Raw genomic sequence first — 13,259 nt, forward strand, 5'->3', positions numbered from 1 at the left:
ACTATCAGTGTTTTTTTTTTCTAGAATTCCTTAAAATATCTCGAAGACATCATTTCAATCCATCAAATCGATTTCGAGTTGTATGTTTTTGAAGAAGAAAATAAGGTTGCTTTTCATACGCTTTTTTCAAAAGTTGGGTGAAGCATATTTCAAAACAAATAACTTGTAAAACTTTTTCAAATGGAAGCTCATTCATGCAAAAAATTCCATTTCCAATACAAAACCTTACATTTCTATTGAGGAAATGTATAGATCTTTAATTTTAAATTGAAATATTATCTAAGCAGCCATCTTGGAATTCGTAACCACTTTGAATTTAATCATAAAATCATGATGTTCACTGTGTTCGCAATCACCGCAACAACAAAGCTAAACTCATCATTAGGAAGTTGTAAATCTAAGCTTATAGTATTTTTGGGATGCTACGCATGGGCACGATTTACTGAAAATTGTAATTTTTGTCACCTTATCTGCCCCTTGGCAAGCAAGGGGTCCATCAATTTGACCTAACCAACGTGGATTATATTCTTTTTAATCATATGTGACAAGCAAAAAAAAACTCAGACTAAATGCAAATGGCGGCTTGGTTTTGCCGAGAATTTCAAAATAATTTATTTGATTTGATTATGAAATTTTATGTTTTTTGTTGTCTAGGCAGATTTTTTCATTTTCATCTATTTTATGGAGCTGTTTATTTATCACGTAAGACAATTTTCTCGATTTTTTGACACCCCTTTCCCCCTTTGCAAGATTAAAAAAAATAGGGCTCGGTTAAACAAACGTCTACCACTGTGATATTTTTGTGATCTGTTTTTTTGCGTTTGAAATAATGAATGACAAATTTTCTGAATATTTAGTACAATTTTTAGTAGAATGTTTTATATTTTTTGATCAACTATTCCACAAGTAACATAAATCTTATCTTAAACTCCACTGGTTTCCCTGATCCATTCGCGAACGGTAGCCACCCGAGAGTACACTCCTGGGTATCCTTCCTCGGCGCAACCCTTACCCCAAGATACCACACCGACCAGCTTAGATCCCTCAACCAGCGGGCCACCGGAATCACCCTGGCAAGCGTCCTTGCCTCCCTTGTCAAAACCGGCACACAGCATCCGTGGGGTGATCTCGCCGAACGAAGCATAAGCCTCGACGCACTTCTCCTGGTTGACAGCCGGAACGTATGCCGCCCTAAGTTCCACACCCGTCTCCAAAGCGCTCTGGGTATTACCCCATCCGGAAACCTGCAGACACGATCCATCCTGAACCGGCTCGTCCTGCTCCGGAAGCTCAACAGCGTACAGGTCCTCGTTCAGTTCCAGCTCCTCGTTCAACTCCAACAACGCAAAGTCGTAATCGACATTCGAGTAATCGTACTCCGGATGTTGAACGACACGTTTGACCGGTACCAGTTGACCACCCTGGCTATGCAGACTGGATCCGACGCGTAAACTCATCCGCGGATCTTCGCTACTGGCGGCGCAATGGGCGGCCGTCAGAACCCATTTACGGGAGATGATGGATCCTCCGCAAAAATGTCCGAAATCGTGCTGTAGCGACACCTGGAACGGCACATCAGCAATGTCCACCTCGTATCCACCGACGATACGACCCGACGAGCGCAGGAACGGGTTGGACCACGGACGCAAAGAATGCGACCGGTTCGGTAGGGCCTCACCGGAGATGGCGAGAACACTAGCAACTGCTAGAACGGTGAACAGAGAGGCCATTGCTGAATTGCGTTTGGTAGAAGCGTAGATGCAGAACTGTGGTTTGGACAACTGTGGACGATGGTTTTATATTATTCGATCAAGTAGATCCGTTGGTTCAAGTGGGGACTATCTGAAGAGGATTATGAATTGGTTTTTACTTTGTTAACTAGTAAAAACCAAACCCAAGTAGCCGGTAGTCACGTTTTGCGATAGATTGTAAGTGATAGGAGTGATACTCTTAAGACGAAATAGATATAACATTTATGATTATCGCGTGTGGCCATGTGTATTCAACTACATTTGCTGTGTTATTAGGGTGGCTGAGCACAAATATCCCAAATGGAGGATAACGTGCCTCTGGAGCCGGCCTTCTGGGATCAAAACTCGATTCAGAAAACAAATGATAATAGGGATTTCTGCTGCTATGTCCTCAGAAATTAATGATAACTTCTCTCTTTTTCAGCATAAAACTACCATTTTAATCCTAATGAAAACCAGAAAAATGAGTGCGACATACGCAATGAAGTGGCTCAAAATACCACTTATCAAAAACTTCGATAGGCCCGTGTCTTATTTAATTCTTCTTCTTCTTCTGTATGGCTCTACGTTCCCACTGGAACTTGGCGTGCCTCTCTCTCCAAATTACTGTATTTTGAGCACTTCCACAGTTATTAATTGGAGAGCTTTCTTTGCCAGCCATTGCATGAATCAGTATATTGTGAGGCAAGCACAATGATAGAGTATGCCCAGGGAGTCGAGAAAATTTTCCCGCCCGGAACGGGAATCGAACCCGCCGTCTCCGAATTGGCGATCTATAGCCTTAACCACTAGGCTAACTGGAGACCCATTCATTCTACATTTTTTATTTATTTTTCACCTAAATTTGTTAATATTTGAGCGGTTCTGTAAGCATTCGTAGTTGGCATGGAATGTTACATGGGAAACCATCTTATTTGGGATGTTGAAAACTGATTCATGTTCAATATCCACGCCACAGACACAGAAATTGCCTTTTCAGAACCCAATACAGAAGGTATATGCGTTTGAAAAATGGTGGTTGAACATCAGTCGACTCATTACACGAATAGAATCACGGCCTAAATCCAACTCCTTGAACCATGGTATCTTCGATACTTGTGGTATGGTAGAGTGCAACCATCTACCCATCTCTCCATTTGTATTGCAAGCTGATCAATGTCTTCTGGCAGGTCAAAGCAAAAAAATCGTCAAAACTGATTTGACGCTCTTTAACGCCCAGAGAGTCCGCTTTCTCATTGGCCGGAATCGAGCAATGTGAAGGAACCCAAGCTATGGCGATGGTGTATGAGCGTTCGGACGAAGAACTCAAGACTTGATGTGTTCCATCCAGGAAGTACGCTGAGTGCTGCAACGGTTTCATTGACCAAACAGTCCCCAGATAGCTTAGACTGTTGGTAAAATGAAGTAGTGATCAAATGGAAGATCGCTATTTGATCACTACTTCAAATAGTAATCAAATAGTGATCCATACCGAACCCGTTGAAGCTTCAACAAGTGTGTTTTCGCCGCGGATTCGAAACAAGAACTATCGTATTCTAAAACCGACCGAATGGTTGTTTGGTACATCCTGATCAGATCTTCCTGGAGGGCTACTCACCATGTTCAGGTAACAGATCGCGTAAAGTTGATTTGCTTTTAGGGTTTTTGTATCGGATACATAATGTTCTTGCCACAAGCGCAATAGGAGTATGGTTCGATTCGGAAACCGGTTTGTTCTTTAAAAAAACTGTATCAGTTTGCTCGGGAGGGAGTTCGATACCCAGCTTGAGAGCCCAAGCAGACTATCTGAGGGGGTTAGAAGCAAAGGGGTGTAAGTGACAAAACTCCACTTTATTCGTGTAAATGAGGTATAAAGTTTTTCACCATTTTTTTTAATCCATTCAAAATGTGTGAAGCTGTCATATCGACCAATTTCCACTGATTTATTGTAAATTTTCTAATCATCGTAAAAATAATCTTGAAAAAGTTCCTAAAAGCTTGAAATCTCAAGAGCTTGAGTTTGAGCTTGATTGACTGCCGGTGGATGCTACTCCAGTATCGCCAGACCAGCTACGCTCAAGGAATCAATGAGATATCTGCCGGATATTATGCAAGCATCTTCAGTGTGTAAGTGTTGGTGATCTTTCGGCGAGAATGGCGCCTGCCACGTCAGGTTACAGGTCAATGTGGGGAAGGGGAAGGAAGTGATGATTGCAATTATTTGTATCCACATCAGACCGAATATACCTTTGTGTCTGCATAAATTCATGCGAATTTCGGAGTGTTGGTAAGGTATGGTTGGCAATGGGTTCACACATTGGTGCGTGGAAGCCTATCTTAAGGTGATAGATTAGTGTATTTTAATCTCTCTAGATGATGTTGCGGCACAGTTCACTTGATTGCATAACTCGCAGGCGTTATATGATTGGTTGGAAGGAAGGGAAACGGCTGTTTCAACCCGTTTCTGTTCTAGCGGTGGCTATACACATGAATTGTATATGAAGAGAAGAGAAACAAACAAGATATAGGAAGATACAAAGTGGGAGGAAAGGGACTGATCAGGGATTGAACCCAGGACCTTCTGCATATGAATCAGAAGCGGTAGCCACTAGCCCACCAAGCCCGTGTGTTTCTGAAAGCTTGAAATCTTAAGAATTTTTTTATATGCTCAGCTCTAAATTGACAAGATGGTCACTTACACCCCTGCTTTGCATCTGGGCCCCTCAACTGTCCAAAGTATCCTGTAGTGGTCTTTGCAGATCGACTGCTGTGGATCCCATTACAGAAACAATGCAGTCATTCGCAAGTTGTCGTTGTTATTAAGGAGGCTTAACATGAACCTTGGGGGAGACCCAAGTAGCCAATTCTTCTATCAAGTCACCATCTGCAAAATTCATCTGGTTCTCAAATAGTAAATTTTACAAAAAAAAAAGTTCAAAATCGGTAAAACGCTACTATTTTGCGTGAAGTTTGCTAAAAAGGACTCAAATTGATTAAAAAGAGTCCTAAATATTCAAAATCACTTGTTGAAAAACAAACTTTATCCCAATTGGGATTTAACACCATGAAGATGTAGCAAAGCATCTGCCCTTGAAGAGTATAGTGGAAAACTAGTAATTGGTGATATATGTAATACTAATTGGTATTCTAAAGTGCTATGACTTCAGTACTCATAAAATAAACAAAATTCCGTTGTGTTAATGAAAACAGATTTATTTTTTTGCAATTTCAATAAGTTTCATTCCTAAACACAGTGTTAAACTCCACTGACTTCCTTGATCCAGCTTCGAACGGCAGCCACCCGAGCGTACACCGTGGGGAATCCCTCAGCTGCACAGTCAAAACTCCACGAAACCACACCCACCAGCTTCGAGCCATCGACCAGTGGACCTCCGGAATCTCCATGACAGGCGTTGTCACCCCCAATCTCATAACCGGCGCAAATCATCCGCGGAGTCACCACACCGAAATGTTCGTACGCCTCCGAGCATTTTTCCTGGTTAACAACCGGAATATTGGAAGCTTTCAGTTGATAACCATTCTCGGAAGCATTCAGAGTGTCACCCCATCCGGAAACCCGAAGGCACGTTCCATCCTGGACCGGTTCGTCCTGCTTCGGAAGCTCAACGGTGTAGAGCAGGTTATCCAGCTTTAGTTCTTCGCTCAGCTCCAGCAGACCGAAGTCGTAATCGACGGTACCAGTGTCAAACTGTGGATGTGCGATGACTCGCTTCGGCGTCAGCAGTTGACCGCCCTCATTGCTCAGACTGGATCCGACGCGAACCTTAAACGATGGTCTATCGGTGCTACCGGCACAATGGGCGGCCATCAAAATCCACCGACTGCTGATGATGGAACCACCGCAAAAGTGTCCGAGGTCATGCTGGAGCGATACCTGGAAGGGAATGTCCGTGATGTTGGCTGGGTAGCCTCCGACGATGCGACCTGAGGAGGAGCAAGGGAACGGTACTGCTAGAGTGCCGGTTGCCGCGAGAGTGAAGGTAATTGCCAAAAGGCTGACTCGTGAAATCATGGCGATACGTCACGGGTTGACTGCGGCTACTTAACTGCGGACAGATAAGCTCAAGGGTGACCATTTATAGGATTGATAAAAGCTGGAATCCGAGTTTCAAGTGGACCGAGCAGTGGAATTATCAGTTAAATTACTGGAGAAACTCCTGGAATGAAAATTCCAAAAAAAAAATGACTGGAACAAGAGCATCAGATCGTGCTTCTAAATATCACAACGGTGGAATTTTTCGCTTCAAAAAATCATTTTGGATTCGAAGACGCATGTTTATCTATGATTAAGAGCATAAAACCAATTGTGAAATTGTGCAATTTCCTGTATTTTCAGCATCCTTCAAATTGTTGTTCAATCGAGTACACCATCAGACACCAATCAACAGCTTCTCTATAAACCATAGCTGTTGAACTTCAGGAACACAATGAACCAGTTCAGGACAGGACGTATCAGCAGGTTTCCGGATGGGGCGATACCCATAACAACTCGGAATTGGACGAAGCAAAGAGCGTACGTGTCGGCTTTCAACCAGGACAGCTGTGTCGAGGCTTTTGCTGCATTCGGAAAGAAACTCGTCGGATGCTGTACGCCGGTTTAGTCAAGGGAGGCAAGGGCGCTTGGCAGAAAGATTCTGGAGCTCCAATACTTGAGGGATCCAAACAGGTAGGAGTAGTGTCCTGGGGTAAAGGCTGTACCGAGGCAGATTAACCAAGAGTGTAGTCACAGGTGGCTGCCGTTTGCGATTGGATCAAGGAAGTCAGTGGTATTTAGGACCACTACGAGAGATAAAATTGATATACAAACGTGAGAACATAAGGTGTTTTTGATCTCACAATCGGACTGAAAAACCAAGAAATTCTCCAAAGAATATAAAAAGGACGTCAAATCGGGTTTTGAAGAAAACTAGAAGTAATGACAATAATTTAGGCTCCTTTTTGTGAGTATACCTGAATTTTAACCTGGGAGCGGTCGCCTCGCTCGTGTGCTGAGTACACGCACCATGAAAAATGCACGCTTGTGGTACACAGCGTGTACACATCAATGTGATTAATTTTTAGTATCGATATTTAAAGATTTTCTACTTCTGTTCTCTAAGATATCTATAATATGAAGACATCTGGAGAGATATGAATGAATAATAATGAATGAAATTTAATGAAAAATGACAGAAGTACCTTCAGGGAAAACACCAGGAGTTCCTTCAGAATTTCTTTCAGAGGATTTATGGATGCTTCCTAGAGATACATCAGTGAGTCATCCTGAAGATCCTTTAGGAATTCCCATAGGAAGTCCTTCAGAGATTAATATGAGAGTTGCTTCAGGTTCAGGGATTCCTTCTGAAGTTCCTACAAAAATTCGCACTGGAGTTTCTTAAGGAACTATTCCAGGAGATTCCTCAAGGAGATCCTTCGAAAATTCCTCTAGAATTCCAAGAAGGGATTCCTCCTGTCATTCTGTAGGGATCCCTCAAGGAGATTCTTCAGGGATCACTCCGAAAGTTTCTAACAAAGTTTCCTACAGGAATTCCTTCTAGCATCCCTCCTGAAATTTATTTAAGGACTCATACTGAAATTCCTTCAAGGATTCCTCTTAGCATCTCGAAGTAAATGAAATTTTTCAAAGATTATTTCAGGAGTTCTTCAAGGATTGCTCCAGCAGTTCCTTCCGTGATTTCCCCAGGAGTTCGTTTAGGGATCTCCCTAATAACTCCAGGAGGGATGCCTCCAGGTGTTAATTAGGAATTGCTCCAGAAGATCCCTAAGCTATTTCAACAAAAACTCGCTTAGGTATCCTTCCAGAAGTCCCTTCAGATTTTTTTTTTCAGGAGGATTCATAAATGCATTCTGGAGATCCATCAAAAACTTCCTAAGTAGTTTCTTCAGAAATTACTGCAGGAATTCTTAAAAAAAACAGTCTATGAGCTTCTGCAGGGATTCATTCTGAAGTTCCTTTATATAATCCTACAGGAGTTCTTTTAGAAATTAGTACAGGAGTTCCATCACAGATTTCTCCAGGAGTTTCAGAAATTTTTGCAGATGTTTCTTCAGAGATTCCTCCTGCTATAGAGACGAACCAGCCAAGGGCTGAAAGTCTCTTCAATAAAGATAAATCAATCAATTAATTCCTCCTGAATTTCTTCAGGAATTCCTACGGAAGTTCTGAATTTCTTCAGGAATTCCTACGAAAGTTCTTCAGAAATCTGTCCAGAAGTTCCTTCAGAGAATCTTATATGGGGATCCAAGGATACCTTCAGTAGAATTCAAGGACTCCCCAGAGATTCCTATATAATAGTTCCTTCTAAGATTACTTCAGGTAGATTGAGATCGAGATTTTTCCAGGAGAACTCATGGGTGCCTCCGTGAGTTACATCAGAGATTTCTCCAGAAGCTCATTCAGTATGTTCTACAGGAGTTCCTTCAGGGAATCTTGTAGGAGTTCCTTCAACAATTTCCTTAGGATTATAATCAGGCCTACCTTGATACCTTGTTGGCTACAAAGTAATTTTACTCCAATGCCGAGCGTATAATAGAGCACCATCTTCGTCGGTCTTGGGCGATGTTCCTCCAGTTTCCCCGAACGTGTAGGGATCGTAAATCTTCTTCAACCGCGTGCAGCCAGCGAGTTCGCGGCCGCCCACGAAGTCGCCTACCTCCACCGGGTTCTCTGCTGAATATTGTTTTCGCTATTCTTTCTTCCGACATTGGCACTACGTGTCCAGCCCACTGAAGTCTGCCGTATTTTATACGTTTCACAATATTCGCATCTTCGTACACTTGGTACAACTCGTGATTCATACGTCTGCGCCACACTCCATTTTCTTGTTTCTCACCGAGATTTGTCCGCAGCACTTTGCGCTCAAAAACTCTAAAAGCTTTTCGGTCTACCTCCTTTAACGTCCACGCTTCGTGACCGTAGAGGGCAACCGGAAGAATGATAATCAGGCATATCCCTGGATATACTTGAGGGATCCTTCATGAAATTTCTACAAGAATTCATCCTGGATTTTCTTCTGGTATTTAGGGGATACCTCCTGCAAATCTTTCGCCCTACTCGGAAAGATTCCTTTTTAGAGATTCCGCTGAAAATCCTTCCAGGATTCCATCTGGAATTCCTTTGGAGATTCTTCAGGAGTTCCCCATAGAATTCCTGCATGGATTTCTCTCTTAATTTCTAGAGGGTTCCTCCTGGAATTCCTTCGAGAATTCCTCCTGGAATGTCTTCTTAGAATTCTTTTGGGAAATTCGCCTAGAATTCTTTCAGGGATTCCGCTTAGAATTCCTTTGAGGACTCTTCCTAGATTTTTTTGAAGTTTCCTCCTAGTCTTCCACCAAGAATTTTTTCGGGGATTTCTCCTGATATTCTGTCGTGGATTTCTCCTGAAATTCCATCGGGGTTTCCTCCTGGAATTTCTTCGATGATTTCTTCTAGAATTCCTACGGAGATTCCTCCTTGATTTCCTCCAGGGATTCCTCATGGAATTCCTCCAGGAGTCCTCCCGGAATTTGTTCGGGGATTTCTCTTAGAGTTCCTTCGGAGATTTCTCCTGAACTACCTATGGGTTTTCCTCTTGGAATTCCTTCGGGGTTTCCTCTTGAAAATCCGTCGATTATTCCGCTTGGAAACCCTTTGGATATTCCTCCCAGAAGTCCTTCAGGGGTTCCCCCTGGGACTCCTGCAGGGATTTCTCATGTAATTTCGCTTGAAATTCCTTCAGGAAATCCTCCTGGAATTCCGTCGGGTATTCTTTCTGGACTTCCTTCAGGGATTCCTTCGGAGATTCCTCCTTGAATTCTTTCGCAGATTTCTTTTGGAATCGGGGATTCCTCCTAGAGTTTCTTTGAGAATTTCTCCTGGAATTATTTCGGGGATTGCTCCTGGAGTTCTTTCGGAAATTCCTGCTGGACTTCCTTCAAGGATTCCTCCTGAAATTTCTTCAGGGATTCCTCCTGATATTCCGTGGGAATGCAGGAACTCCTCCTGCAATTACTTCGGAGATTCCTCCTGGATTTTCTTCGGAGTTTCCTCTTGGAATTCCTGTTGTGATTCCTCTTCAAATTTCTTCGGAGATTCATCCAGAAATTTCTCATGGAATTCCTCCGGGAATTATGAGATAGCGGTGGAATTACACACTAAACTTACCATCATTTGATAGTCATAGACCTTCTGATCAACTTTGCTGAAGACACGAACATTCTAGGTGGTCAGAATCATGCGATAAACCATGTCAAAGTACTTCGTTTTGAATGCACACTAGCGCCATATAGCGGCAGAATTACGCACAAAACTTACCAACATTTAAGGGTCATAAATCTGCTGAACAACTTTGCTGAAGGTCTAAATTTTGCAGAGGATACGGTTTTTGAGATAAAGTATAGTAAATCATAAGGCTTTCAGGTGATGCCAAACTTTTCGGGGTGCTGCAATATTCAATTGGGGTGTTGCAATACTAGACGATGTGATCCCATATTTATGGCCGGTAGTGTATATTAGAGCCTATTTGGATTAAAGGAAGAACACATTTAGTAATTTTAGTGTGATATTGTAAATTTGAGTTGTTTTCCTCTATATCCCTTTCGTGACGGAGCGCAAAAAATTGAAATCTCCATACAAATGGCTCAACTTTGGCTCTCCAGAACTCTAAGATTTCCCAACAAAACAACAATTATTTTACCTCATTTGAAAGAACTACTCTTTTTCTTTCGATTTCTTGCTTTGACTACCTAGACAAGTTGGAAATAAAAGTTATGCGACAGACAAAACTTTTTCATGTTTTACGGTTTTTGTTCACTTTTTGTTTACCTTGTTGTGATAAATCTCACAGGCAATGTAAACAAAAGTTTGTTTACACACAAACGAGTATAAGTAATGGCTGAATTATTGAAACAGTTTACATCACTTAAAACAAAGTCTAAGCAGATGAAAAAAATATGCAAAGTTGCTACCGCTCAACAGCACAATTGTGCTGGTTCGTCACGAAAGGGATATGGGTGAAAACGTCAAACCACTATAACTTTATTCGTCGTGAGAAAATATTAAATTTTAAAACGTCGTAAGGGGCCGTCCATATACCACGTGGACAGCTTGGAGGGGGGAGGGGGTTAGCGAAAAGTCCACGCTTGTCCACGGAGAGGGGGGTGGGGGTTCGTCAAATGTCCACGTGGACAACATGGCCATGTAAATTAGGAAACAAGAATCTACAAACGAAATAAATTATGTCGCATTATTGATGAGATTCTCTTCAACAGTTCTTTCATACATTTTATTTTATTATACATTGTCTTTTAATTATAAGTTACTTCTTCAAGGAAAAAAAATCATTGATTCACAGACTATTTTGTTTTGAACTATCAGAATTTTTAATTACTTAGTTTTCTTCATCGAGGAATATTCTGCAGATTTCAAATGGAGTGTAGACCATGCAAATGTTGATGTTTCAGTCAGAATATTTTCATTGAAGTTCTGTATGGATTTTTCGAAGTTTCATATCTAATTTTTAAACTACTTCAAAGTTTCAAAATATTTTTTTGTAGGTTCCTTTAAAATTTAAGATGTTTCTAATGGATATTAAAGTCCAAACCTCAGCAATAAACTTGTCTCAACAAAACAATCAGCCAATCATAGATTGAACAAACATTCTAAAAACACCGTGATTGTTTAAAGTTTAGTCTGTATGTACAGCTTCTGATTGAAGACGGTGTTTTTAGAATGTTTGTTCAATCTATGATTGGCTGATTGTTTTGTTGAGACATTACACGAAAAACACCCAATGAAGAATTTTCCGTTCGACGAAAAATTTTCACCAACTGGAGCAAGAATCGAACCCACACTCTCACAAACATTAAGCTGAATTAAAACAATATTATTATTGACTTTTTTATTATGGGGAAATTCAGCCCGAGACTGGTTCATCCCCGTAAGATTAAAAACAATGTTATAAACTTGAAGGTACATATTTTGTGCTACTTGTTTGTATTCTATGTAATTCTAATAATATTTGTATTTCATAAAGTTTTCAATTATATTTAAGACATTGTTTACGAAAAACAAACAATATTAAAAACAACTTTTCAAAATCGCTTTTTCCATTTATTTTAGAAGTATGAAAAAAAAACTTTTTTTCGGATGTCCACGTGGACATTACGGGAGGGGGGTAGGGGTCAATGAAAAGTCCACGCTTGTCCACGGGGAGGGGGTGGGGGTCAAAAACCATGATTTTTTTGTCCACGTGGTATATGGACGGCCCCTAATAAGTATCAATATATTGTTGATAAACGTTCAAAATTTCATTCAATTCGGTTCAATGGTTTCTGAGATAAGACAATACAAAAATTAGTTGTCTAAAAAAGAGTGTTTCACTAGAATGGTTCTAGCTTCACGAAAGATTTACCAATTAAGCCCAAATTTGTACCAATGATGCACATATAATAGGTTGGCAGGCAATCAAAATTTGAGAGTTTTCGATGCACTTTATGAAAAGTTACAGCATGCTGAAGTTTTTTGTGAGAGAAAAAGAAGTTGCCTATCCCAAACATTTTGGCCACCCTCTGTATGATTAAGAAATAAGTTAATCATAGAATAGAAATCAAAATTCACAGTATTCGTCACAATGCCCACCAACATCTCCCACGTCAGAATCCATCGATAGTTCGTTGCTACTAGCAAACACCCACGACGCAAACAAGATATTTGATTTGTAACGAAATCATTTCAGGAATATTTTTAGATTAATTTACACACCCTGCAGTCTGCTCTCTGCCTATATCGACAGCAGATTTACAGTTACAACCTACACCCGCCTGTTCAGTCTGCTACACACAAAAATTACAATTCGCCGCTCTGCTGATGCTGATGCGACCAATTCGCATCGTCATCAGTCGAACGCTTGCCCGCCACCAGGCGCCGAGCTGTCTACCATGGCCGGCCTACCCGCTGCTGGGTGGGGGAGCCAAATCAACGTCAGTCTTAATCAATTCAATCATGCCACCTAACTACCACCAACCACATACAGTCGTAGGCAGGGACGTGATTTGTTATCAGCAGAAGCTGTCACATCATCAGATTCAATTGAACCACACAGTCGGGCTCAGAGTTGACGAATATGGGAGATTTCATACACATAAGGAACAATGTCGTTACGGATAAGATACGATTGCGAAACACCGAAAGGTCACCTTCCAAGGAAACAGCTGTCGATGGTTCTGTAATAGGATTTTTCTACGGATGAACGCGTACTGTAAAACCTTGGCGTACTATTTCTCTTCAACTGATAGCACAAATCTACTGGTACAGAGTCTGCTTTTCAAGGAATCCCGAGAAGAATCCCAAAAGCAATCTCAAAAGGAATCCCTGAAGAGGTCCCCAGAGTAAATCCAGGAGGAATCTCTGAAGGCATCTTTGAAAAAATCCCTGGAGGAATCCCGGGAGTAATCCATGAAGTCCATGAATTGCGGAAAAGTTCCTGATGGAATCCCGGGGAGAATTCCCAAAGGAATCCAGGAAGGAAT

The 13,259-nt window shown here is 41.4% G+C and overlaps 2 protein-coding genes across 2 annotated transcripts; both read right to left on the reverse strand.

Annotated features, from left to right (window-relative positions):
• Positions 1 to 841: 841 nt before the first annotated feature.
• Positions 842 to 1,773, reverse strand: LOC134284489 (trypsin 5G1-like). The gene has a single exon (XM_062843427.1). It carries the CDS (start codon positions 1,728 to 1,730, stop codon positions 924 to 926), a length of 807 nt encoding a protein of 268 aa, XP_062699411.1. The 5' UTR covers positions 1,731 to 1,773; the 3' UTR covers positions 842 to 923.
• A 3,149-nt stretch (positions 1,774 to 4,922) lies between these two features.
• LOC134284491 (trypsin-1-like) lies at positions 4,923 to 5,930 on the reverse strand. The gene has a single exon (XM_062843429.1). The coding sequence runs from the start codon at positions 5,761 to 5,763 to the stop codon at positions 4,987 to 4,989; it is 777 nt and encodes a 258-aa protein (XP_062699413.1). The 5' UTR covers positions 5,764 to 5,930; the 3' UTR covers positions 4,923 to 4,986.
• Between the last annotated feature and the right edge of the window lie 7,329 nt (positions 5,931 to 13,259).

Source organism: Aedes albopictus, unplaced genomic scaffold (genome assembly GCF_035046485.1).
Source record: "Aedes albopictus strain Foshan unplaced genomic scaffold, AalbF5 HiC_scaffold_20, whole genome shotgun sequence".
NCBI classification, from domain to species: Eukaryota; Metazoa; Arthropoda; class Insecta; order Diptera; family Culicidae; genus Aedes; species Aedes albopictus.

Coding starts and splice junctions, on each gene's coding strand:
- LOC134284489 (XM_062843427.1), bottom strand. CDS start 1,730: ATGGCCTCTCTGTTCACCGTTCTAGCAGTTGCTAGTGTTCTCGCCATC.
- LOC134284491 (XM_062843429.1), bottom strand. CDS start 5,763: ATGATTTCACGAGTCAGCCTTTTGGCAATTACCTTCACTCTCGCGGCA.